The sequence below is a fragment of the Microcaecilia unicolor genome, chromosome 1 (genome assembly GCF_901765095.1).
Source record: "Microcaecilia unicolor chromosome 1, aMicUni1.1, whole genome shotgun sequence".
NCBI classification, from domain to species: Eukaryota; Metazoa; Chordata; class Amphibia; order Gymnophiona; family Siphonopidae; genus Microcaecilia; species Microcaecilia unicolor.
This window is the reverse complement of record NC_044031.1, coordinates 613,690,962-613,717,570: the sequence shown is the minus strand read 5'-3', so window position 1 is coordinate 613,717,570 and position 26,609 is coordinate 613,690,962. Positions and strand designations below refer to the sequence as shown.

The window sequence follows — 26,609 nt, the reverse complement described above, 5'->3', positions numbered from 1 at the left end:
TCTGGGCGGGGGGGGGGGGGGGGAGGGGTCTGAAGGGAAGGGACAGAAGGGCAGGCTGGGTGCTGGACCCATGGGGGGTGGGGGCTACAGGGAGAAGGTACTGGAGCTTGGATCTGTGGAGGGAGGAGGGGCTGGAGGGAAGGGAAAGAGGTGCTGGACCCGTGGGGATAGGCTGAAGAGAAGGGAGAGAGGTACTGGACTCGGGGGGGGGGGGGGCTGGAGGAAAGGGAGAGAGGCTCTGGACCAGTGAGGGGGGGTGGAGGCTGGAGGGAAGTGAGAAAGGTGCTGGACCCTTTGGGACGGCTGGAGGGAAGGGAGAGAGAGAGATGTTGGACTCATGGGAGGCGACAGCTGACTGGCTGGAACGGAGAGAGGAGCTGAGCCGAGGGGAGAGGGAGAAGGGAAGGGAAAGGAAAGAAGCCGAGGTGATGAAAGAGCAGGGAGTCAAATACTAAACCCACAGCACAAATGAGAAAAGGAGAGCGGGCAGGCAAGCCAGATGTGGGGGGAAAGAGGGAGGGAAGAGAAGCTGGATGGGGAAAGACAGGGTCACAGAGATGGGAGATGGATGGAGTGCATGGAGAGAGAAGAAATGTAAAATGGACAGAAGACCCTAGCGAGTTTAGAGAGGGCAGAGGGAAGCAGAAACTAGAGCCTGGGATGAACATTATTTGAAAAAAAAAAAAAAATGACCAAACAACAAAAGGTAGAAAAAAATAATTTTATTTTCTATTTTGTGATTAGAATATGTCAGATTTGAAATGTACATCCTGCCAGATGTGGCATTAGATGAGGTTGGGGCCCAGGGCAGAAATCTAGGAGGGACCTCAAAGCCCTTTATCAGGCTGCACCTTCTTCAGGTTCCAGCAGGCTTGGGGCACTCTTTGGCCAGGAGGCCAAGGGCAGTTGCCCTAGCTGCACTCCTCTAACACCATCCCTGGCATGTGCCATCTTTCTGTTTTGCACAGTGTAGGAGGAAATGCATCTCTTTCTATTTCTCTGGTGTTGTACAACATGAAAAGGCTGGCTTCTTGGGATTTTGGTTTAATTTGTGTTTATATTTGTGGTTGCCTATTCTGTTTTTGGCATTTGTGGTCTGTGTGTGTGACCAAAGTATTCTTTTAGTATGAATTTTTTATGTAGCATTCTGTAATAATTTGGCTTGTTTAGTTTTTCCAATAGATGTATTGATATTTTAGGTCATCACTGCAATATTTAGGGCCCTAAAATATCATAGGTAGAATCCTTGTTTTGGGAGTTAGTGCTGGAATGATAGATTTGATCTAGGTTCTGAGTAACTTGTATTACTTTACACTATGTATGTTATTGAGATTACACTAGAGACAAATAGTGAGTTTTATAGGAAAATGTCCTAGCTGTACTCTGCCAGGGGTTTCTGTGGATGCAGAATGTATTTGGCTTCAATACCATATAAGACAGAGCTTCCCAAACTGTGAGCCGGGGACACGAAATAGGATCACAAAACCCACATTTGGGGTCACGACTTGAGTGGGCTTTCCATAGGTACATAATTATTCTACACCTCCAGGGGGGGTCACACAGTTTTATTTGGCCACTATTATGCAGTTATGGCCACAAAAGAATTGACAAGCCCTGATACAGGAGAAGCATATGTGTGTTAAGTGACCATTGCTCAATGGGAACTGAAGAGTGCAGTCTTTTGGACTTTTCCTCTAGCTTCAGTGTGGCCTACACTGCTACCCTCATTGAAGGTACTGAGAGTGGGGTAGGGGTGGAGCATGGGGTGAGGCAGGGCATGGATGCATTGTCTTTCAAAAAAGTTGGCAACCCTAGTGCCCACCCATCCAATCAGTTGGCCCACCTAAAAATTGCCTTCTGGCTGTGCCACTTATACAGACTCTCATGTATTTTAATTTTAAGATTCCATTGCAGATATCCAATCTCATCCTCCCCTCCCTAAATGAAAATGAAGTTGCCTAATGAGAACTTCATTGAAGTAGCAATGTCAAGTGTGAGCCTCAAAGTCATCATGCTAGTGGTATAGCTTCATTGTTCACATGATTTCAAGTTTTTGCATTTTTGTTTTAATGGAATGCACGTTACTGTAGATTCTTAGCATATCTTTTGTCCCCAGGTGATGACGGCAGAGGAGCACAAGAAAATTAAGCACCTGCATAAGTGTGATTTTTCTGAGATCCACAAGTATTTTGTTGATAAAAATGAAGCTAGAAAAGCATTGCCAAAAGAAGAAAAACAGGTTTGGACTTGGCTTTAATTCTTCAGAATTATGCACTTATTAAGGCTATTGACGGGAAATCAGTTGAGTTACTTTTTAGGTTTCCAGATCTGAGCTAAGGCAAGTTACATTCACATGTTTGAATTATTTCTCTGCCCAAAAGGGTGTCTTATAGTATGTTTGTACCCAGGACTATGGAGACAGACAACACAACAAGTCCACACACATGGGTGATATGTGGTGAAGCTTCACAGAGAAGTTTCCTCAGTTTAAATTACTCCAGAAGCTTTTGAGAAGGTGTACAAGTTCATACCTTCAGTTTCTTGCTCGTTGCTGTTGCTGTCCAATGTTTGTGTTTTTGCTGGGCAACCTTCCAGTAGGAGGGAGGTCACATTTTTTTCACAAACCTTTGGTCCCTTTCGTTCTAAAATTTGACTGTCTTGGATATAGAATTCATCTATTCAAAATACTTCCAAATTGGCTTCAAAGAGCATCTTGCTCAATTCATCAGGATTAGAAAATACTTAACGAAGGGCTCTCTTTTTTCATAGAGGCCAGTGCAGTTGAGCTGTTCTATTAGGAGAAAAAGTGCAGGGATTTTACTCCATTGAGGAGAATTCTGTCTTGTCCTTGACCGAAAAGCCACGAGCAAGTTCCTCTTTCAGAAGAATTTCAAAATGGTTTCCCTTGATCTCTTATCTCTGAAAAGGAGACGGCTATGTTCTCTGGACTTTGGATGCATACCTTCATATAGGTACACCCTAAGTCACGAGAAGTATCTCGGATATGTAATACAAAACACACCACTGCTCATACTGCATTAATTTCATTTCATTTTCATGTATTAATGTTTATATTCTGCTCTTATCCAGACTGGAGTACAAAACAGCACACATAATAAAGAAATATACAACAAACAAAACAAACTATAATCACGTGCAGCACACAAAAGGCTATTCACAAATTATGTCCACTGGCACTAGAAATCAAGTTTAATTTGGAGTCTGCTCCAGCAAGTGCCGTTTCAATAATCCCTTAAACATGGCCAAATTTTTCTGTTTCCTAATGACAACAGGCAGTTTATTCCACTCGGCAGGACCGACAACAGAGTAGACTGTCCTCCTGATGGATCCCAAACGAACAAGTTGAAAGTCGGGAACCTCTAGTAAATGCAAGATTGTAAATCTCAGAGTGTAAAACTCACTTCGGTTGATATCAATGTAGACAGGCTGATAGATACTAAGATGATTCTTGATAAACGTTTTGATGCGCCATAACCAACAGTTTAAACCTAATCTTGTCAGGTACAGAAGAGCCACTGTAGCTTTTTCAAAAAAGGAAAGATGTTCATATTTAGACAAACCATACATCAAACAAACTAGAATTCATCACCACTTGCAAAGAATGAATATAGGTAATAGGTAAACCAACATAGCTAATGCTTCAATAGTCAAGACCTGACAACACAAAACTTTGTAAAACTTGACAAAAATCATCTGGAGGAATCGGGGGACACAATTTACTTAACAAACATTTGAAAAATGACTTTTTAACTACATGCTGAATCTGAGATGAAAATGACTATGTTGAATCCAAATAGATTCCTAAGCTCTTTACTACAGATGAGATTTTAATCTTAAACCTGACAACATCTCTTCAGTTGGTACAGTATCAAGGGAATCGGAAGTCACTAACAAGATTTCATTTTGATACATTGAGTGAAACTATTAGAAAACATCCATTGGTTCAGCTCATCAAGCACAGCTTGAAGCTGAAGTTCCATAACAGGGATAGACTCTGTGAAAGGCACAAAAAACTGATTGTCATCATCATAAATACTATATGCATATTCTTGTGACTGTAACACCTTAGACAGGTGCCAGGTATACATTTAACAATGTCCTAGGCAAAGCTGATCACTGTGATACCCCGGTAGGCACTGCTTGCAGGGTAGAAGACATAATACCCACCTGCACCCACACCTGCATTTTTCGACATGAGAGGTATGATTTGAACCATTCCAGCACTGATCCTGATATCCCACAGCATGCTAAATGATGCAACAATGTATCAAATGCTGCTGATATATCCAAAAATATTGCAAAAAAACTGGTATGTTTATCTAGCCCCAAACAAGCATTCTGTCTTTTGGACTTGAGTGTTCACGAAATGTCTAGCTGTCATAGCTGTACACCTCTACACGTCAAACCACACTTAACACTCTGACCTTAATGATGAGCTTTGTTTCTTTTGTTCAGGATAGCTACAGCAAGGGAGAATCCGTTGTGGTGGTGGGGTCAACCACAGCTGTTCTCTGTGATGAATAGCTTCTGCTACTGAATTTACAACCAGAGACAGGCAGTTACTGCCAGCGCTACTTCAGAGTTCACTATATTTGCCAAAGTTATCTTCTAATATAATAAAACGCACCCTCAACGTTCTGAGGACAATGTTCTGAAGCCATCTGACGTCACTCCCAGGCTGAAGGGTTCGTGGATTCATGGTGTGAAGCCTTCAAGCCAGCCAGCCGTCTCTGCCCCGCCCTCGCGTCAAACGTCATGACGTCGAGGGCGGAAAAAAACCAAACAATTCCGGCAGCGCAGCGTCAGGGAAGGAGGCGGCGCTCCCGACGTCTCTAGCCTTCCCTTCGCTGTGTTCCGTCTTCTTCTGACGTCAAGGATGACGTCAGAAGAAGGCGGAACACAGCGAAGGGAAGGCTAGACGTCGGGAGCGCCGCCTCCTTCCCTGACGCTTCGCTGCCGGAACCGCCACGGAGGTAAATTTAAAAAGAAGAAGAAAAAAAAAAAAGGGATGTTGGGGGGAGAGAAGAGGGTGGCCAGTAAAGTTGAACAATGGGAGCGGGAGGGCAGGGGAGAAACGACAGCATGGATGCGAAGGGGGGGGGCATGGATGCGAAGGGGGGGGGAGAAGAGGGCGGGCCAGGCTGGGACATGGGAGAGAGAGGAGCATGGATGCGAGGGGGGTCATGGAAGGGAGAGAGGGGACTTGCTGGAAAAGGATGAATGGAGGCGGCAGGGGACAGAGGAGCATGGATGGGCATGGATTGGGAGGGCAGGGCTCAGGGAGAGAGGGGAATTGCTGGAAAGGGATGAATGGAGGGGGCAGGGGACAGAGGAGCATGGATGGGCATGGATTGGGAGGGCAGGGCTCAGGGAGAGAGGGGAATTGCTGGATAGGGATGAATGGAGGGGACAGAGGGCATGGATGGATATGGATTGCAGGGCAGGGCTCAGGGAGAGAGGGGAATTGCTGGATAGGGATGAATGGAGGGGCCAGGTGACAGAGGAGCATGGATGGGCACGGATTGGGAGGGCAGGGCTCAGGGAGAGAGAGGGGAATTGCTGGAAAAGGATGAATGGAGGGGGCAGGGGACAGATGGGCATGTATTGGGAGGGCAGGGCTCAGGGAGAGGGGAATTGCTGGATAGGGATGAATGGAGGGGACAGATGGGGATGGATGGATATGGATTGCAGGGCAGGGCTCAGGGAGAGAGGGGAATTGCTGGATAGGGATGAATGGAGGGGACAGGTGACAGAGGAGCATGGATGGGCATGGATTGGGAGGGCAGGGCTCAGGGAGAGAGAGGGGAATTGCTGGAAAAGGATGAATGGAGGGGGCAGGGGACAGATGGCCATGGATTGGGAGGGCAGGGCTCACACTCTCTCTCTCATATACAATGTCTTTCTGACTCTCACTCTCACACACTCTGTCTCACACTGTATCACATTCACTCTCTATGTGCCACACAGTCACTCACACACTCGCTTGGTCTCATACACTCACTCTCACTGAGAATCTGTGTCTCACACACACACACACTCTCTCTCGCCCACACACACACACTCTCTCTCACACTGTGTCTCACATACACACTTGCACACACTCTCATTCTCACACACACACTCTCTCACAAACACACTCACACCCAGACTCACTCTCTCTCTCACACACACACACTCACACTTTCACTCTGATTCTCAAACAGTCACTCTCACATACACTCTCCCAAACATACACACTCCGAGGAAAACCTTGCTAGCGCCCGTTTCATTTGTGTCAGAAACGGGCCTTTTTTACTAGTATTTTATAAAGACCAAGAAGAATCTGTCTCCACTCAGCACAGGTGCATGTGCACAAGAGCTGTGCTTGACTCACAACTCTCGAGCACTTGCGCCAAGCACAATCCTCCCCTGAATTGCCTAATGCTCAGCGCTAACAGCATGCCTATATTTGCATATCATTAGCATTGAGCATCAGGGACTTATTCTGCTGTTGTGTTCCAGCACAATTTCTCTAGTGCTGTTCTGAAGCTCAAAAGCAAATATGGGCAAAAGGGACCATTAGTGCTGGACTAGCACCTGCGTTTGCGTGCGTTGAATGTTTAGAGCCGACAGGTGATTGAAACAACGAGCTCACCAGCTCTGAGCGCAATGAGCATGCAAATGCATGCAAAAGAGGTCATCCCTATTCCTCCCCAATGTTCAGGCAGTATGTCAAACAAGGGCACTCCTCCTGTGGCAAACCCTATACCAGCTGGCATTAGGGTTGTGCCGAGCCATGGGGAGGGATGACCTGTGAGAATTAAAGCACTAGTGGTCCAAAGACATAAGGTCCTGGTGGTCTGGTGGACCCCCCCTCCCCCCCTGAAAATAAATAAAACCCTGGTGGTCCAGTGGGACCCCTGGCCAGAACCACTCCCCCTTCCTGAAGACTAACCTAGCCTTGGTGGCCTAGCGGTTGTCCTCCCCCAACCCCCTCCTAACTTGAAGAAGGAGGAGGGAAAGGAGTCTTAGTCCCTCCTACTGCTGAGCGTGTCATCAAAATGATGGCACCCTGCGCCCGACAGGAGGAGGGACTAGGACTCCTTCCCTCTTCCTTCTTCAAGGTTGGAAGGGGAGGCGACGGCTAGGCCACTGGGGTGGGCAGATCTTCAGGAGAGGGGTGTCCTTGTCAGGGGTCCCAGTGGACCACCAGGTTTTTTTGGGGGGGGGGGGGAGGGGGGTGGTTGTCTGGGGTCCAACTGACCACCAAGGCTAATTCCAGCCGGTGTCCTGGACATGTGCTGAAAAGTTGTGCTTAACGCACCATCCTCCCGAACAACTCCCTGATGCTCAACACTGAGCGCACCTAAATATGCATCTCATTAGCGTTGAGCATTAGGGAGTTTTTTTGGGATGCTGATCTCCAACGCAGTTTAGTATAATGCTGCAGTTTTGAGCATCGGGGCCTAAGAGAGTTTCAGGCTGTAATAACTGATCCCCCTTTAAACAAAATTTTTAAACAGTGGGATGATTCTGTGTACTCATCCAAAGTCCTTCCTAATGTGTTGTCAGACTTCCACATTACCTTGGTCACATGCCCACAAAGATGATTTTGCCTTGCATGCTTTAGGGTGCAAATGAGCCTCCACTGTCTGTTGGAGCAGACTAAGCCCTTAAAAACGCCACCCAGCTGTTTGTGTATTTTGATCTCAATAAACCTAGGAGTGCTGTTTCAAGTGCATGTTATCCAATTTTGGGTCTTGTGAAGGCTCACAGGCCCCAATGATCAGAAGCAAACGTGGGCACCACAGGCTATTAGCCCCATACTAGTGCCTGCATTTCCTCCTGCCCCATGATCAGAGCCGGCAAGTGCGTGAAATAACGAGCTTGCCAGCTCTGACCACAAGTAGCGTGTGAAACAGAGCATTATCAATTCCTCCCCAATGCTCAGCAGGCAGCTCAGGAAACATTGGTGCTTCTTTCGTGGCAAACCCTATGTCAGCTTGGAGCTGGCATTAGGATTTGCTGAGCATTGGAGAGGAATGGGGATTCTTGTTCAGCATGCATTTGCATGCTTATAGGCCCCACCCCCCCCTGCACACAAGCGGCTGGGGCCCAGTAGATCTCCAGACCCCCCAACCCCTCTCGGACAAGTTTCCCTGGTGGCCCAGTGGCCTTCCCTACCCCCCCCCCCCCCCCCCCCCCCCCGCCCGACAAGGGCATAAGGAGGCTGGAGGTCTGGTGGACCTCTAAACCCCCGCCCCCCCCCCCCCCCGACACCAAAAACCTGCACCTGGTGGACCAGTGGGCAGCCCTGCCCTCCAGCCTCCCCCTCCTGTACCTTTAGAAGGGAGGAGGGAGTAGTACTCCTGGGGCACCACCTTCAAAATGGTGATGCCCTACATGGTGCATCCTGGGTTGCACTTAAGCCCTGCCAGGGCGCCATCATTATGAAAGCAGTGTCCCTGGAGGAAGGAGTGCTACTCCCTCCTCCCTTCTATAGGTATGGGGAGGGTTGGGGAAGCACTAGGCCACAAGGGAGGATGGGGGGTAGCGTTGCTCACTTTGCCACCAGGGACAGTTTTTTGGTGTCGGGGGGGGGGGGGGGGGGATTAGAAGGGCTAGAGGTCCAGCCCCTTTGTGACCTTATGGAGGGAGGGAGAAAGCCATTGGGCCACCAGAGAAATTTGTCAGGGGGGTGGTTAGAGGGGGCTGGAAGTCCACCATACCTCCAGCCCATAGGCGCCCCGTATAAGAGGCTTGGGGAGGCTAAGCCTCCCCACATGGACGTAGTTTGGGGGGGGGGGGGGGGGGGCGAGCGAGTGTTACTCTTACCTGCATCATCGTTCCTGCCCAAGGAAAAGCAGTGTGCAGTTCATCCGCGGAGCCTTGCACTCATGCACTTTGCAAGGCTCCTCCTCTCTCTGCCGCCGCCCGCCGGCCTTACTCCCACCCCCTCTAGCGTGAAGTGTGTGCGTCGTAGTGTCAGACTCCAAGAGAGAAGCAGCAAGCAGCAGCTTCGCGAGTCCGCTGTCATAGCCGCCTGGTCCCGCCTCCCCAACGGCTAGAATGACATCTACTGTCCTGGGCTGCTTTCAACTTTCCTCCCTCCAGCTCCCTGCGGTCCGACGGTGCTTGCTAACCTAACTCAATCGCTGCTGGCAGAGGCACCGAAGCAATTGAAAGGAGCTGCCTGGGTGCCTCGATCTTCCTTGTGACGTGTCCTGCCCACGCGGAACAGGAAATTGCATCAGAGAAGGCAGAACACATCACAGGGAAGATCGAGGCACCCAGGCAACATATTTCAATGCTGCAGTGCCCCTGCCAGCAGCGATTGAGGCAGCTTAGCAAGCACCATCGGACCACGGGGAGTACAACGGAGGGAGAGACTCTGGAACCACGGGGGGGGGGGGGGAGATAAAGGGAGGGAGAACTAAATGCTGCTCTGCTGGAATGGGAGGGAAGAGGGAGAGACAGACAGGAAGAGGTGCTGGAGGGAGAGGGAGAGGCCGAGAGAGATATATAGATGCTGGATCAGCTTGGAGGGTGGGGGGCAAGGGAAAGACTGATTGACTGACTAGGTAAAGGGGGGGGGAAGACCCTGGAGACCTAGGAGGGAGACATACTGAACTGTGGGGGAGGGGGATGAAAGAGTGAGACATCCTGGCCCCATGGTGGGGGAAGAAGGGAAGAGAGAAGAGAGTGACAGGGAAACAAGAGATGTGAGATGGAGGGAAAGGGATAAGAACACAAAGGGGCACCACTGGACGGGGGGAGGGGGGTGGGTTAGTGACACAGAGGGGCAATACTGATCACAGCAGGGGATAGGGAAAAAGAGAGGGAAATGCAGGCCAAGGCAAGTCAAAGACATAGATGGGAAACTGCTGAATTTAAGGGCTGGATCGGAACATTTTAAGGGCAGATGCTGAAACTGGAGGAAGGATAGGGACAGGGCTACAGGTGGTAGACAGGACGCATAAGGACACAAGAAGATGGTGGACATGGTGAGAGAAAAAAATATCAAATGGAAAGAAAACACTGCATAAAACAGAAGACACTGGGACCAAAGCGAATAGAATAACTAAATATTCAGACAACAAAGGTAGAAAAAAGTATTTTATTCAGAATTTATTAATTGGAAATATGTCAGCTTTTGGAATGTATATCTGTGATATTTGCATGTAAGTTTCAATTTTTCTAGTATTGCTGCATGCTGAGTCTGACTTCTTGAGGTAACTTTCCAGTTCAGTATTTTGCCTTTTTATCTGTTGTCATGTGTTTTTCATGTGTGATCACGATGCAGTATTCTGCTAGTGTGTAGTATTTGCAGCCCTTTTTGTTTTGTTTTTTTGTTTCACTAGGTTGTGTACTGGTGTTTTAGAGCCCGGTGTAATTATTTATTTTTATTTTTATTTTATTTTATTTTTATTTTTGTTACATTTGTACCCTGCGCTTTCCCACTCACAGCAGGCTCAATGCGGCTTACATGAGGCAATGGAGGGTTAAGTGACTTACCCAGAGTCACAAGGATAGTGCTGCCTTTCCACGCATAAGGTTGTAGCTTGTCCTGTCCTTGGAATTAGTGCTGTTATGGTTTGGTAAGGTTATGAGTGTGTTTTTGCACAAGTTTGTGTATAGTGTTTTGCAGTGGAGAGATTGTGTGTAGGCCTTACTGAGGTGGCACCAAAACATCAGAAAGGGTGTAGAGCCTAAATCGTGACACACTACCTCTTGAAGGATCTACATATGGTCGTTAATAAAAGGAGCTCATTGTGAACACTATCCACCCTAAAAGGGTGTTGTGTGGCTCTACATGAGAATTATGATATTATAATCCCTTGTTTCATATTGTTGACGGTCTGCATTTTCCGTATGGGTGGTTTATTGGTGTATTGGGGTCTGCCCAGTGTAATATTTATGGTACAGTAAGGTTCTGAGTGTGGTTTTGCACAAAGTTGTGCATAGTGTTTTGCAGTTGAGCGATTGTGGTTAGTATATGCTTTGAGCAACCACTTTATTCTTTGACATATGATACATATCTAATATTTAAATTTAATATAAGTATTTATTTGTGACTATTTTATTTTTACTTATTTTTTTCTGTGTGTTGTCAGACAATTATGGAAGTAAGTTCCGCCCCTGGCCCCGCCCCCTTTAGCCTCCCCAAACAATTGGACCACCGACCGCCTATGCTCCAGCCTCTTGCCTGCTTTTTTTTTTTTTTTTTGACAGCCCGTAACTGTCAAACAACTTCTGTGGGAGGATTGTTCCTTGGGTGCATGTCCAGGCACAATCCTTCCGCAGAAGTACCCCCATGATCAAAATTAATAGCACACATAAATTTGTATGCTATTAGTTTTGATCATCGGGGCTTTAATTCCCCGCGCTAACTTTTCAGCACTTTTCATATTCCGCCAGAACCGATATCCTCATATCACCCCTCTCCTCAGGTCACTTCACTGGCTTCCGATCAGATACCGCATTCAATTCAAGCTTCTCCTTCTTACCTACAGATACACTCAGTCTGCTGCCCTTCACTATCTTTCTACCCTCATCTCCCCTTACGTTCCCGCCTGTAACCTCCGTTCACAGGATAAATCCCTCCTCTCAGTACCCTTCTCCACCATCGCCAACTCCAGGCTCCACTCATTCTGCCTCGCCTCACCCTATGCTTGGAACAACCTTCCTGAGCCCTTACGCCAAGCCCCCTCCCTGCCCATCTTCAAGTCTTTGCTTAAAGCCCACCTCTTCAATGCTGCGTTCGGCACCTAACTCTTTCAGGAAATCCAGACTGCCCCAATTTGACTGCCCCTATCGGACCGACCGTTCACTTGTCTATTAGATTGTAAGCTCTTTGAGCAGGGACTGTCTCTCTTTGTTAAATTGTACAGTGCTGCGTAACCCTAGTAGCGCTGTAGAAATGTTAAGTAGTAGTAGTAGTTCGGAACAACGTGGGGAATTTGATCATTAGCCCCACATTATCTGAACCAAAGCTAGATCAGTAGAACACTTGTTTTTGGCCTCTGGAAGAGATTTGCAGAGCTGGGACCTGAGCTTCAGTCCATACGTTTACACCTCATTACTGTTGAGAAAGTAACTCTCAGTGTGACAGTAGGTTTGGATAGTCAATCCTCCAGAATCTCTTTGAGGATTAGAATCCAACTCCATCCCCCAAGGTCCATTTTTTTCTTTATTTCCAGGCTGCCTTCTTAAAAAATAGATTACATATATAAAGTTTTATTTTTTTAAATTTTTTTTTAAATTTTGTTACATTTGTATCCCGCGCTTTCCCACTCATGGCAGGCTCAATGTGGCTTACATATTGTATACAGGTACTTATTTGTACCTGGGGCAATGGAGGGCTAAGTGACTTGCCCAGAGTCACAAGGAGCTGCCTGTGCCTGAAGGCTTTTTGCCAATTGCAGTGCCTTTTCATGTTTCTTCCCTTTTTTGTTGCAGGCATCTGGTAGTTAGAGAGTCCCATCCCTGAGGACTTCGTTTTCTGCCTGTCCCTGGAGAAAATCAAGTTACTTACACATAGCAGGCATTCTCTGAGGACAGCAGGATACAAGTGCTCAATACCTGTCCACTTTGCCTAGGAGTTGTTTTCTGCTCTAAGCTTTGTAAGAGACTGAGAGGCAACAATGAGCAAGAAAGTGCGTTCATGTGCAGTGCTTCCTCTTACAATCTTCTGGAGAAATCTAAATGTAAAAGTTTCCTGTCCATCTTATGCTGGATGACATCACCCATCTGTGAAGACTTATATCCTGCTCTCTACAGGGAACACCTGCTTACAGGTAAGTAATTTTGTTTAATGGAAATTGTGAGATGAGCATTTTTTAGTTGAAAGATAGTTCTAGAACAAAGGCATTGCAAATTGTGGAGTAATTTCAAATGGTTTCTGACAGAGTAAAAGATACTTTGCTTCTTATTTGAGGTTTTAGGAGTAAAATTTAATTAGAATTCTAGATAGCCTGGACCAAGCAGTAAAAGATTCTTAACGTGATATAAATATCTGGTGCACCTTAGGTTTCATATGGTCAGCGTTGCCTTCTATTTATCCAGAGCTGTATTAGAATTCAAGTTAAGTTCATTTAAAAAGATATTTTTCTTGTTAGAAACTTAAGAAGGAAACTGAAAAAATTCAGGAAGAATTTGGCTACTGCATTTTGGATGGACACCAGGAAAAAATTGGCAATTTTAAGACTGAACCACCTGGATTGTTCCGTGGCCGTGGGGACCACCCCAAGATGGGAATGTTGAAGAAAAGAATAATGCCAGAGGATGTCATCATAAATTGCAGCAAGTGAGTGATCATATGATGGGGTTTGATGACTTTTCTTACCTTATCTCCTCTCCTTCCCCCATAACTATTGAATGATTTTTCCCTTGCAGAATTTACTTCTGGCTCCTTGCTTCTCATGTAGTAAAATTCTACTTTTTGAAGATAAGTATATTGGTGGTCAAGCTGCTCTATTCAGCACCATTGCTCCAAAACAGAATAGACTGTTTTTAAGGGTATTATTTGTGAAACTAGTGTCTTGGAAACAGGTTACTGGGCTAGATGGACCATTGTTCTGACCTAGTATGGCTATTGTTATGTTATAATAGTGATACCAGATAACACAAGAACAAGTGGATGCTGGTATTGTGAAAATCAACAGTGGCCAGTCCAGGTCACAAGTACCTGGCAGAAACCCAAATAGTAGCAACATTCCAAGATACCAATCCAGGGCTAGTAATGGCTTCCTCATGTATATCTCAATAGTAAACTTTGGACTTTTCCTCCAGGATCTTGTCCAAACCTTTTTAAATTCAGATACGCTAACCACGTTTATCAAATCCCCTGGCAACAAGTTCCAGAGCTTAACTAATGGTTGCGTGAAAAAATATTTCCTCCTATTTGCTTTAAAAGTATTTCCATGTAATATCATTGAGTGTCCCCTGGTCTTTGTGCTTTTTGAGTGAAAAATCGATTCACTTCTACCTGTATTACACCACTCAGAATTTTGTAGACCTCAGTCATATCTCCCCTCAGCCCCTCTTTTCCAAATTGAAGAGCCCTATCCTCTTTAGCCTTTCCTGATATGAGAGTTGTTCTATATCATTTTGATCGCCCTTCTTTGAACCTTTTCTTATTCTGCTTTATCTTTTTTGAGATACGGTGACAACTGAATGTAATTCTCAAGGTGAGGTTGCACCATGGAGTGATACAGAGTCATTATAGCATTCTTGGTCTTCGTTACCATCCCTTTTCCTAATAATTTCTAGCATCTTTTTTTTGCCTGCCACCGCACACTGAGCAGAAGATTTCAATGTATTGTCTACAATGACACCTAGATCTTTTTTTTTGGGTGCTGACTCCCAAGGTCGATCCTAGCATCATGTGACTTATTTGGATTATTCTTCCCAGTGTGCATCACCTTGCATTTGTTCATGTTAAATTTCATCTACCATTTGGATGCCCAGTCTTCCAGTTTCTTATATGTATTAGTACCATTTATTCTCCAAGGACAAGCAAGATAGATGAATCCTTACATATGTGCGATGTCATTTGATGGAGCCTGTGTGGGGAAACAATTCTTCAGCACTTTTCAAGAATGTTTGAGAGTGTCTCACCGTGCATTTGCAGCTGTTCCCACTTGCCGCTTTGTACCAGACCCCCTGTGTCCTTTGTTTTCCACAGAGCCAAATGGCATCTTTTTGCATGCTGGCATCAGAATTAATTGCCACAATTTTCTTCAATTTCCTTGTGATAGGTAAGTCTCACTGTAATGCAGACTTTTTTTTTTTAATACTAGTTTCCCTAGGTAGGTTTAACTGGCTTTTTGTTTTGTTTTTAAGTTTCTTTTTCTTTTTAATTACTACTACTACTACTACTACTACTATTTAGCATTTGTATAGCGCTACAAGGCGTACGCAGCGCTGCACAAACATAGAAGAAAGACAGTCCCTGCTCAAAGAGCTTACAATCTTGTTAGCTCAGTAAAGGCCATTTTTAGGGCTTGGGCTCCCATCAAAGTTATTTTTCAACATCAAGTTGTTTGATTTCACTGTGACTATTTTTTCAGATAACATGTCTAAGAAGATTCCCAGAGATTTCAAAAGTTGTTTTTGGTGCTACAGGATCATAATCATTAAGGATACTCACAGTTGATGCCTACAATGCCTGGGACACGACCATGATACTTCTTAATGTATTCTATATTCCTAGATTTCAGAGAGGTAGAGAAAAGGAAAAGCAGTCAGCACAGATAAGGCTGGTCCAGAGACATCGGCATCAGAAACATTGGTCTCGATGGGTTCTGGAGATGCATTAGCATTGAGACTGTCTCGATTATCCTTGACATGAAAACTGATAGAGGCCATCAGCAATAGTTATTGTCCAGTTCCTTCAAAAAGGAAGGATTCATCCTTTTCTTCATCAGTGCCAAGGGAATGTGATGCTGGTCATCTGGCGGAGGTAACGATGTCTCAACACCACCCCTCATTGAGAGCATCATGGGTGCAGCAGCTTTCATGAACCTGAGATCCTGGATCCGATTTTTCCCCAAGTGACTTGGGAGTACATGACCACTCTACTGTAATGTCCACATCTTTTGTAGATGGCAGCCTTCAAGGAGTAGGTTATGAGGATGTTCAAGGAAAGGATGGAGTGCTGCTTTGCTTGACATGATGCTGCAGTTTTACATCGTTGATGTCAAGACCTCAGGTGGTTCAGATAAACATAGAGATCCATATACTGTCTGCCAAAGATGCTGAGGCCTCGAAGGAACTTTGAGTCTGTCGACTGCACCTGGTGTCAGTTTCCAGTGCATCGGGAGAGGAAGTTTACCAGTGTTTGTTTATTGAATTTACTGTACCGCATAAGCCATACACGATGGCTCTAAGTGGTGTACAGTTATAATAAAATTAAAACAAATGTTTGAGAAGGAAAAAGAACGCCATTAAAAGAACAGGACAGGAGCATACATCCAAGAAAAAGACAGACACACAACCATAGCAAAGACATAAGCAACAGCTTAATATATCAATCTTTCAGGTGGCAGGTCCCAATAATATAAGAACATTCCTTAGTTAAAAGTAACAAAAAAATGTTTTCAATAGGGATTTGAATTTAGGAAAGGCAAGTTTTCCACAGATGGATGATGAAGGTCATTCCAAAGCTTTGGGGCCAGATATAAGAAGGAAGATTGACGTGTAGATTCATGAAAACATTTTTTGGGGCTAGGAAGCTATTAGCATCTAAAGATCGTAGATTGTGGGCAGGAATATAAGGGATAGTAAGAGCTGACAGATAAGCGGGAGTCCCTGTATAATGGGCTTTATGAGTAAGAGAAAGTATCTTGAATGAAATCCAGTATTTTATGGGTAATCAATGCAGACTGGGCTAGCTTCAAAGGGTTTGTTTGAAGCAGTCGCCCTAGAATCCGAACTATATGGAGATGAAAGGTCCCATTTAACTTTCTTTCTGAGAAGTTCTGAGCGAAGAGGTCATTTCTCTGGTAAGTGACATTATTTTGCTCTGTGCTTGGTAACTTAAAGATTGGGTTTAAATGAGAAATTGTGAGATATTGATAAAGAATAAAAAAAAAAAGCAAACCTTGATTAGTTAGTCTATACCCTTCTTCTCATAGTTTTAAAACTTGAATTTTCTGTCACAGCCTTAACAGAGAAGGAACAGCAGGGCCTAGTTAAGTCTTTATTCCCATCCACCCACCCCTAGCTCAACTCTTCATTTATAGTCAATTATTCTAATTAGGACAACAAGAGGAGAGTTTGAAAAACAGGGTACTGGGCTAGATGGACCATTGGTCCGACCTAGTATAGCTAGTCTTGTGTTCTTATGAACCCCGATATTGACTGGGCAAATAATGCATCAGGGCATTCTAGAGAGTTAAAATTCCTTGATGAAGTTGAGGACTGCTTTATGGAGCAGCTGGTACAGGAGCCAACAAGAGGAGGAAAAATTCTACACTTAGTCCTTAGTGCAGAGCATGATCTGGTGCAGGAGGTAATGGTGATGGGGCCACTTGATAACAGTGATCATAGTGTGATAAGATTATAATATCTACTTTGGAGTAAATACACACAGGAAATCCAATACACAATACATTAGCATTTTACTTTCAAAAATGAGACTATTATAAAATGAGAAGAATGGTGAAAAAACACAGGAGCAGCTGCAAAGGTCAAAAATTTACATCGGACGTGGATGCTGTTCAAAAATACCATCCTGGAAGCCCAGGCCAATTTATTCCTTGTATTAAAAAGGAGGAAGGAAGACCAAACAATAGCTGGCTTCGTTAAAAAATGAGGTGAAGGAAGCTATTGGAGCTAAAAGAAAATCCTTTAGAAAAAGGAAGAAGGATCTGACTGAAAATATTGAGAAACAGCATAAGGAATGGCAAATCAAATGCAAAGTGCAGATAATTAAGGCAAAGAGGGACTTTGAAAAAAAGATTGTGTTGGAGGCAAAAACATATAGTATAATTTTTGTTTAGGTATATTAAAAGCAAGAAGCCAGCAAAAGAATCAGTTGGACCACTAGATGACTGAGTGGTAAAATGGCACTCAGGGAAGACAAGCCATAGTATAAATTTTTTAAGGTATATTAAAAGCAAGAAGCCGGCAAAAGAATCAGTTGGACCACTAGATGACCGAGTGGTAAAAGGGGCAGTCAAGGAAGACAAAGCCATAGTGGAGAGATCAATGAATTCTTTGCGTTGGTCTTCACTGAGGAAGATTTGGGAGAGTTACTGGTGCCACAAAAGAGATTCAGAGCTGACGAGTCAGAGAAAGTGAATGAAATCTCTATAAACCTGGAGGATATTACGGAGCAATATGACAAATTTAAGAGTAGGAAATCACCTGGACCGGAAGGTATTTATCCCAGAGTACTGATAGAATTGAAAAATGAACTTGCAGAACTGTTGTTGTTAATATGTAATTCATCTTTAAAATCAAACATGGAACTGGAAGATTGGAGGGTAGCCAATGTAACGCCAATTTTTTAAAAAGGTTCCAGAAGTGATTCAGGAAATTAGACCGGTGAGCCTGACATCAGTCCCAGGCAAAATGGTAGAGATTATTATAAAGGACAAAATTACAGAGCAGATTCAAAAGCATGGATTATTGAGACAAAGCCAACATGGATTTAGTGAAGGGAAATCTTGCCTCACCAATCTCTTACATTTCTTTGAAGGGGTGAACAAACGTGGATAATGGTGAGCCGGTCGATATTGTGTATCTGGATTTTCAAAAGGCATTTGACAAAGTATCTCATGAAAGACTCCAGAAGAAATTGGAGAGTCATGGGATGGGAGGTAGTGTCCTATTGTGGATTAAAAGCTGGTTAAAAGATAGAAAACAGAAAGTAGGATTAAATGGTCAGTATTCTCAATGGAGAAGGGTAGATAGTGGGGTTCCCCAGGGATCTGTGCTGGAACCATTGCTTTTTAAACATATTTATAAATGATCTAGAGATGGGAGTAGCTAGTGAGGTAATTAAATGTGCTGATAGCAAAGTTATTCAAAGTTGATATGGTTGTTAAATTTCAAGAGGATTGTGAAAAATGACAAGAGGTCCTTACGAGACCGGGAGACTGGGCATCCAAATGGCAGATGACGTTTAACGTGAGCAAGTGCAAAGTGATATATATTGGATAGAGGAATCCGAACTATAGCTACGTAATGCAATGTTCCACATTAGGAGTCACCGACCAGGAAAGGGATCTAGGTGTTTTCGTTGATGATATGTTGAAACCCTCTGCTTAGTATGCGGTGGCGGCTAAGAAAACAAATAGAATGTTAGGTATTATTAGGAAAGGAATGGAAAACAAAAATGAGGACATTATAATGCCTTTGTATCTCTCTGTGGTGCGACCACACCTCAAATATTGTGTGCGTTTCTAGTCACCACATCTCAAAAAAGATATTGTTGAATAAGAAAAGGAAAACAGAAGTGTGACAAAAATGATACAGGGGATTGGGATGACTTCTCTATGAGGGAAGGTTAAAGCGACTAGGGCTCTTCAGCTTAGAGAAGAGATGGCTGATGGGAGATATGATAGAGGTCTATAAAATATTGAGTGGAATAGAACGGGGAGACATGAATCGCTTGTTTACTCTTTCCAAAAATACTAGGACTAGGGTGCATGCAATGAATCTACAAAGTTGTAAATTTAAAACAAATCGAAGAAAATATTTCTTCATTCAATGTGTAATGAAACTCTGGAATTTGTTGCCTGAGAATTTAGTAAAAGCAGTTAGCTTAGCGGTGTTTAAAAATGGTTTGGATAGTTTCCTAAAAATCCATAAGCCATTATCAAAATGGATTTGCGGAAAATCCACTGCTTATTTCTTGGATAAGCAGTATAAAGTGTATTGTATTGTTTTGAGATCTTGCCAGGTACTTGTGACCTGGATTGGCCACAGGATGCTGGGCTTGATGGATCTTCAGTCTGTCCCAGTATGGTAATACTTATGTAAAGATCAGTGGACTTAATTGGTTGTGTGTTGGAGTTACTAGGCTTCATCATAAATGATCCCAAGTCACATTTAAGCCCGATGAGAATTGAAGTTCATAGGAGCCTTGCTAGACATGACTCGGGTAACTGCCTTTCTTCTACAGCAAAGGATCTCAACTTTGATATCAATTGTAAATTCAAGAGAGCCAGCAAGTATTAGTGGGTCAGATGCTGAGGATTCTGAGCCACATGGCAACTGGAGTGTGTGTAATTCCCTTTTCTGTGTTTAATATAAACCCATTGGATCTTATCCGTTCAGTGCACTTGATCCATGAAGAAACTTTGGGACATAGGTAATAGTTTTTCACAGAGAGGGTGACGGATGCCTAGAATGCCTTCCCTGTGGAGGTGTGGTGAAGATGGTGAGGACAAAAACATTGATGGAATTCAAAAATGTGTTGGATGCACACACAGGATCCCTAAACAGAAATAAGTTAGCATCAAAACAGTGCTTAACACATCAACAGCTATGAGTTCAGTTATGATGGGTAAGAGTAGTGCCAGACAGACTTCTGCAGTCTGTGTACTGTATAAGGCCAGACAGATCAGGAAGAGGGTCATTTGGGCTTCAACAGCAACTCCAGTAGTTGTGAATTAGGGCTAGTGCTGGGTAGACGTTTACAGTCTGAGCGTGAAAATTGCCAGGACAGATGAAGATCAATAATGCTTATTTTGTACCACGTTCATATAGTATACTATGAGTGCAGGTGCTCTATATCTCGGCTAGGGAGGGGGAAGAGGAGAAGACATCTTAAAGTGGTCCTTAGTGAGAAAAGGTGGTTGTTAATACTATTGGCTTGTTGGTTCAATCATGAAGGGTAGACTGGATAGACCATGTAGGTCTTTATCTGCTGTTATTTTCTACGTTACTATAGTAATTGTCACAAGTCTTCTACAGGACTCTTATTTATTTTAAAATTTCTAACCCACTTATACCTAATCGGCTTACACAAATATATACAAATACATTTAAAAAATCACATCAGTTAAACCACTCATCTGACCACCATCCAGGACCAGATTTGGAAATCACTGGCATAGCAGATTGTGATCTCAAAGTTCTTCTAGGTTGATAAACAGTCAGTGCATCGGAAAAATAACAATGCAATTTTCCATACAAAGCCTGATGAATTATAGTCAAGACCTAATGCTCTATTCGATATCACTGGTAACCAGTGAAGATTTTTCAATGTAGGAGTTATATGATCAAACCTTGACACTCTAGCAATCAGCTTCGCTGCAGCATTCTGAAGAAATTTTGTTCTTGGAGACGAGGCAGAAATTGGCTAGCAGCAAATGCTGTTAACAGTTCATTGAGTAAACCTCCATGGGACTTGAAAGCGTGAGACTTCCCAGACTTCCTGCACTGCACAGCTCAAGCTTACAGAGAACCAAATGTGATGTGAAAGTGAGAGCATTGTTTCTGAGAGAGCTTTGCAAAAGAAAAACATTTTGGGGTATGAAATCCTGGATGCCGGGGCACAAGTTCTAGGTGCCATGGCAACCTGATGCCTAGGACTTGTTGAACCCTACCGTAATCTTAAGAAAGAGGTGGGAGGATTGTTGATTTGCATGTTTACTTAATTTAGTACCTGCCAAAATTGGCAATAACGCAAGCTTTTAATAAACATAAACATGAAAAATCTTATCCTATATAATAATTTGCACCTCTGTCTGGATGCCTGGATTCATAACACACTTCCCATTGGTCCGCCCTAGCGATGATGTCAGAGGGCAGATCAGTGAGAGGGAAGGGAACCCAGCACCAGCCAGCGGAGGTGAGTAGAGAATCGCCCTCTCCCTCCGAGTTGCAGGCCCCCCCTCTCCTCCTCGTTCCAGCCCCCTCCCCTCTGAGTTCCATGCCCCCCTACCTCCCTCCCTCCCTCCCCTCCTCCCCTCCGAGTTACAGGCCCCCCTCCCCTTCGAGTTGCAGGATGTCCCTCCCCCTCCCCTTCAAGTTGCAGGACGTCCCTTCCCCCTCCCCTCTGAGTTTCACGGCCCCCCCTCTCCTCCGAGTTCCATGGCCCCACGCCTCCCTCCCTCCCTCTCTCCCCCGAGTGCAAGCACGACCTGTCCTCTGGCATCCCCTCGCCTTCCTGCGTGCCGGCTGTAATTTAAAAATTCTTACCTCGGGGTCTGGTGTCTGCAGTGAAGGCGAGCTGCACTTCAGACTGCCTTCCCATGTGTCTCAGCTCTGCCTCTGGTCCCGCCCTCATTTCCTGTTTCCGGAAGGGCGGGACCAGAGGCAGAGCTGAGACACATGGGAAGGCAGTCTGAAGCACCGCTTGCCTTCACTGCAGACACCAGACCCCGAGGTAAGAAATTTTAAATTACAGCCGGCACGAAGGAAGGCAAGGGGCTGCCAGAGAACAGGTTGTGCTTGCACTCGGAGGAGACAGAGAGGGAGGGAGGTGCGGGGATCTGGAACTCGGAGGAGAGGTGCATCCTGGAACTCGAAGGGGAGGGGCGTCCTGAAACTCGAAGGGGAGGGAAGGGAGGGGGTCCTGGAACTCAAAGGGGAGGGGTGCCTGGAACTCGGAGGAGTGGGAGGTAGGGGGGCATGGAACTCGGAGGAGAGAGGGAGGTAGGGAGGGGGCGTGGAACCTTGCTAGCACCTGTTTCATTTCTTTCGGAAACGGGCCTCTTTTACTAGTAATGGTATAATTGTAACTACTGGAGTAAAATTCTCAAAAGTGAAGAAAGCAATCAATAAAATTGAAAAATATGGTTTATAATCTATAATTTGAAGAATATTAACAGCACTTCTGGAATGCAAAGCAATGAAAAACCCCTAAATGGTTTGAGAATCTACAATTGTAAGCTTGAGGGTCACTCGTAGCTAACACAACTACTGCTGCTACTACTACTACTAATCATTTCTATAGCACTACTAGATGTATGCAGTGCTGTACACTTTATATGCTGGTACTTTCTCTGTTCATAGAGGGCTCACAATCTAAGTTTTTTTTTTTTTTTGTACCTGGGGCAGTGGAGGGTTAAGTGTCACAAAGAGCTGCAGTGGGAATTGAACCCAGGTTGCCAGGATCAAAGCCCATTGCCTTAACCATCAGGCTACCCCTCCACAACCTCCAGGCTACTCGTCCATATCCTACTTGTCCATGGGGAACACAGTTACTTACCTATAATGGGGATTCTCCATGGATAGCAGGATAAATCATCCACAAAAACCCGCTGACCATCTCCTTTTCCAGTGAAGCTGTTATCAGCTCTGAACAGACAGAGGGGACCAACACAGACAGAGTTGGGAGATCTCACACATGCTCAGAAAAGCCTTTCTTGGAGATCAAAGTCCAGGATTTGGCGCCATTGGATAACATCACTCATGCACGGCTCACTTATCCTGCTGTCCATGGAGAATCCCCATTACAGATATGTAACTTCTCTTTGCCTCTCTTGTATAGTTCTGCTTGTATTTGTGATATTCAATAAAAAAAATAACGGAAACAGGGCATTAATATCTGGTATGAGGGGATGAGCAATTAGTCAATCCCATTTCTAGATTGGCTGATATGCTGTTTTCCTTGTGCCTTGTTCTGGATGCTCATATATAAGGCACATGACAACAGGAGGAAAATTTGATTCTTCTCTATTCCTGTTGACCTAAACGCACCTTACAAACATTTGATCAGGAAAAGACAAACCATTTTATTATCATCAAACTTGAAGTGTAAGAATGATGAACAGGTAATATTTTATAATGGTTATGGTTTACTGCATTGGGGAACATTGAATTTTTATGTCACTTGGCAAAGATTTTGAACTATACTTTTTCAGAGTACACTGGAGGAACAGCTTTAATGCTGAGTATATGCTTCCTTTTAGGGAGTCCAAAGTCCCAGAACCCCCTGCAGGTCACAAGTGGAAAGAAGTTCGCTGTGACAATACGGTCACATGGCTAGCATCATGGACTGAAAATATCCAGGGATCCATCAAATACATAATGCTGAACCCAAGCTCCAAATTGAAGGTTGGTTGTTAATTATGAGAGGGGGAAACCTGGAATATGGTCTAACTGCCACCATATATTAAACCAATCTGATTCTGAAGCTTGATAACCTTAAGTACAAAATATTGTTTCCAGTGCTTAGAATTGAAGACAGCTGTTATGCAAAATTGGCTTTGCAGTGCTCTTGTTTTTTGTAGAAGACAATTGAATCTCTATTTATCACATATTTGAAGTAATTGCTGATCCAGTATTGATGGATGTTCTAGAGCTTTCTGGGGATTCCTTGCAATTTCTGAGCATGTGCAGCATTTCTCTCTCTCCTATAGCATATTTGTTTTATCTTCTGTGGTGTCTTGAGATAATCACAGAGGCTATGGTAAGCCTCAAAGACCAACATTCACTTCATTTTTTTATCAGTACCGTCTCTGAATAAGCCTCCATAGGAGACTAGTGTCTATGTTTCCACCTGAAAAGGCACTTCCAGGGTCTAGCTCATTCTAGAAAGCAACGGGGTTTCAGACTTCATCAATGTGGAGGCAGAAACTGTATGCCTCAAATGACTACTGTAACAAACCCCCTAGTGGTGCAGTTCGGAATTACATTTATAAATAATTCAGCAGAAAAAGATCACGGGCTATGGGGGTTCCAAAGAAACAGTTCATTCCTTCAGGACTCCTTAGGGTCACCTATTCTTCAGGGGTCCCGGCTCCTCACCAACGCCAAGTTCTGTAACTGGTGGGCAAATTCTCTGATGTCTCTCTCTCTCTCTCCCTGCCTTCGATCATAAAAATCCTTCGCCTTCAACCCTGTTGACCTGCCTGAGAAGCTCAAACAATTCCTTCACTGGACTGCCTCTTTTCACATGGGAATATTTCACAGTTTCCCATTCTTGCCCTTTTAGGTGCTCTTCCACCACCTCAGCTTAATCCTCTTGGGGGACTTTTAGTAACCTCAGGATGGTGGTGGCCCATTCAATCCTTTCCTCCATGGATAAATTATCCAATTTGGTGGGAAACCCATAAATGTCTGAGATCTTTCTCTATCTTTGGACTACCACTGTGGTAGTTGCAGGCGGGACTGGAGCAGGAGTGGTGTCTAGGCTTTCCACCTTCCTCTGCAGCTCTTCTAGTTTTTTCTCTTATCTCCTCCATCTTCCTTAAAGTTTCCTCTTTTGGTTGTAGTAACTTCTCTGTGCTGGGACACCTGGGCTCTGCCCCTTCTTTCCTCGAAAAACTGGGATCCAACAGGTGCTTATCCACAGAGTGTAATACTTCCTACCCAAAATAAGGCCACAATTGCACAGCAACAATACTATACACTACAATCAAACTGTATCACTTTGGTTAAGATTATACTTGACACAGTCCTCACTTTTCAACATTTTGGAGCGGCACAACTAAATCACTCTTTAATAATGACCAAATCTAATTCCAGCCTTTCAAATTCCCTTCCATTTTTTCACTCCTTTTGGTGTGTTTGCTGCTTATAAATTGTTGCGTCATCTGAAAATAAAATCTATCTAATCTATATCAGTGTTATGCTTTATTATTTTTTTAGGGTGAAAAGGACTGGCAGAAATATGAAATTGCCAGGCGCCTGAAGGATGTAGTGGATAAGATCCGAGCTCAGTACCGAACAGATTGGAAATCCCGGGAAATGAAAAAGAGGCAAAGGGCTGTGGCATTGTATTTTATTGACAAGGTATAGTATCAGCAGAATGTGTGACATTGCTCCTGAAATGCCAACTCAAGAGATCTTCAGTTGGCCTGTATTGGGGTTCTTACAACTCAATAATCTGGCTAACCGCTGCAGGCTGATTTTGTGCCCTGATATTCAGTGCAGGAATATTCAGGTCACTGATGGTGCCTGGAGGTCATCAAACATATAAACGGCGAGTGACCGTACTCACTCGCAAATGCGCAGTAGAGACTTCCCTGTCTGTCCCGCCCCCGCGTCAATACGTGATGACGGGAGGGGCGGGACAGAGAGGGAAACTGCGCCGCCGAGGTTGCTACCCCTCCCCCCCCCCACTCGGAGTCGCCGCCGCCGCCACCCCTCCACCCGGCCCGGGCCCTTTCTTCCCTTCTGAACTTACACATCCATTCGCCGAACGCAGCAACGCACATCAGCTGAGCTGCCCCTTCCTTCTCTGCCTGTGTCCCGCCCTTGCTGACGTTACGTCACAGGAGGGCGGGGCCACAAGCAGAGAAGGAAGGGCCCACGGCAGCTCAGCTGATATGCCTTGCTGTGTTCGGCAAACGGATGTGTAAGTTCAGAAGCGAAGAGAGAGCCCGGGCCGGGTGGAAGGGTGGCAGCAGCGGCGGCGACTCCGAGGGGGGGGGGGAGCGGTGGTGACCTCGCAGGGGGGGGGGGGAGGAAAACTCCAATACCAGCCCGTTTTTACAGGCTCAACGGCTAGTGTGGGTATAAATGATATTTAGCGCCATACCTGCATAGCTAACTAAGCAAAGTTAGGATTGCCTTCTGTGTGGTCCAACTTGCCAGGGGAGCTATGAAGGCACCAGAACTAAATATTAATGTCACTTCACTGGAGTAAAATACTAAGTATTAATGACACAATCACACCCAAGAGTGGCACTTGGAAGTGATCATATGTGGCGGTCTTATGTGGCCAGAAAGGTAGAAGAGGCGATAGCCAAAGCCAGAAGGATGTTGGGGTGCTTAGGAAAAGGAATGGCCAGCAAGAAAAAAGAGGTGATAGTGACCTTGTATAATTCTCTGGTGAGGCCCCATTTAGAATACTATGTGCCAGTCTGGTGATTGCAGCTATAAAAAAATATATATTTATTGCATTTGTATCCCACATTTTCCTGCCTTTTGGTAGATCCAATGTGGCTTACATACAACAAGGCATATGGTTGCAGAGTTTCAGTTTGGTTGAAGCATATTGTTTAATACAATTGAACAGTAATAGCCTAGTCTGTATTTACGATTGGTATGCTGGAAATGGGTAGTATATGCTAAGAGTTGAGTTTGCATTGATTTTGTCTTATCTGAAGGTATAGCAGGGTGTTGCGGTGGATTTGAGATTAGATAGACGCAGTGGGGAGGAACTGCCTAATGTGTTTTTAGGTTTTTCCAGAAGTTTAGGT

The 26,609-nt window shown here is 44.7% G+C and overlaps 1 protein-coding gene across 3 annotated transcripts in view; it reads left to right on the top strand.

Moving 5' to 3' along the window:
- Positions 1 to 26,609, top strand: part of TOP1MT (DNA topoisomerase I mitochondrial) — a 125,307-nt gene that overhangs the window by 32,959 nt on the left and 65,739 nt on the right. For all 3 annotated transcript variants that reach the window (XM_030219799.1, XM_030219809.1, XM_030219819.1), the window contains exons 4-7: positions 2,117 to 2,239; positions 13,119 to 13,306; positions 23,373 to 23,517; positions 25,054 to 25,197. In XM_030219799.1, coding sequence (XP_030075659.1) covers positions 2,117 to 2,239; positions 13,119 to 13,306; positions 23,373 to 23,517; positions 25,054 to 25,197 — 600 coding nt within the window. The remainder of the gene's footprint in view (positions 1 to 2,116; positions 2,240 to 13,118; positions 13,307 to 23,372; positions 23,518 to 25,053; positions 25,198 to 26,609) is intronic.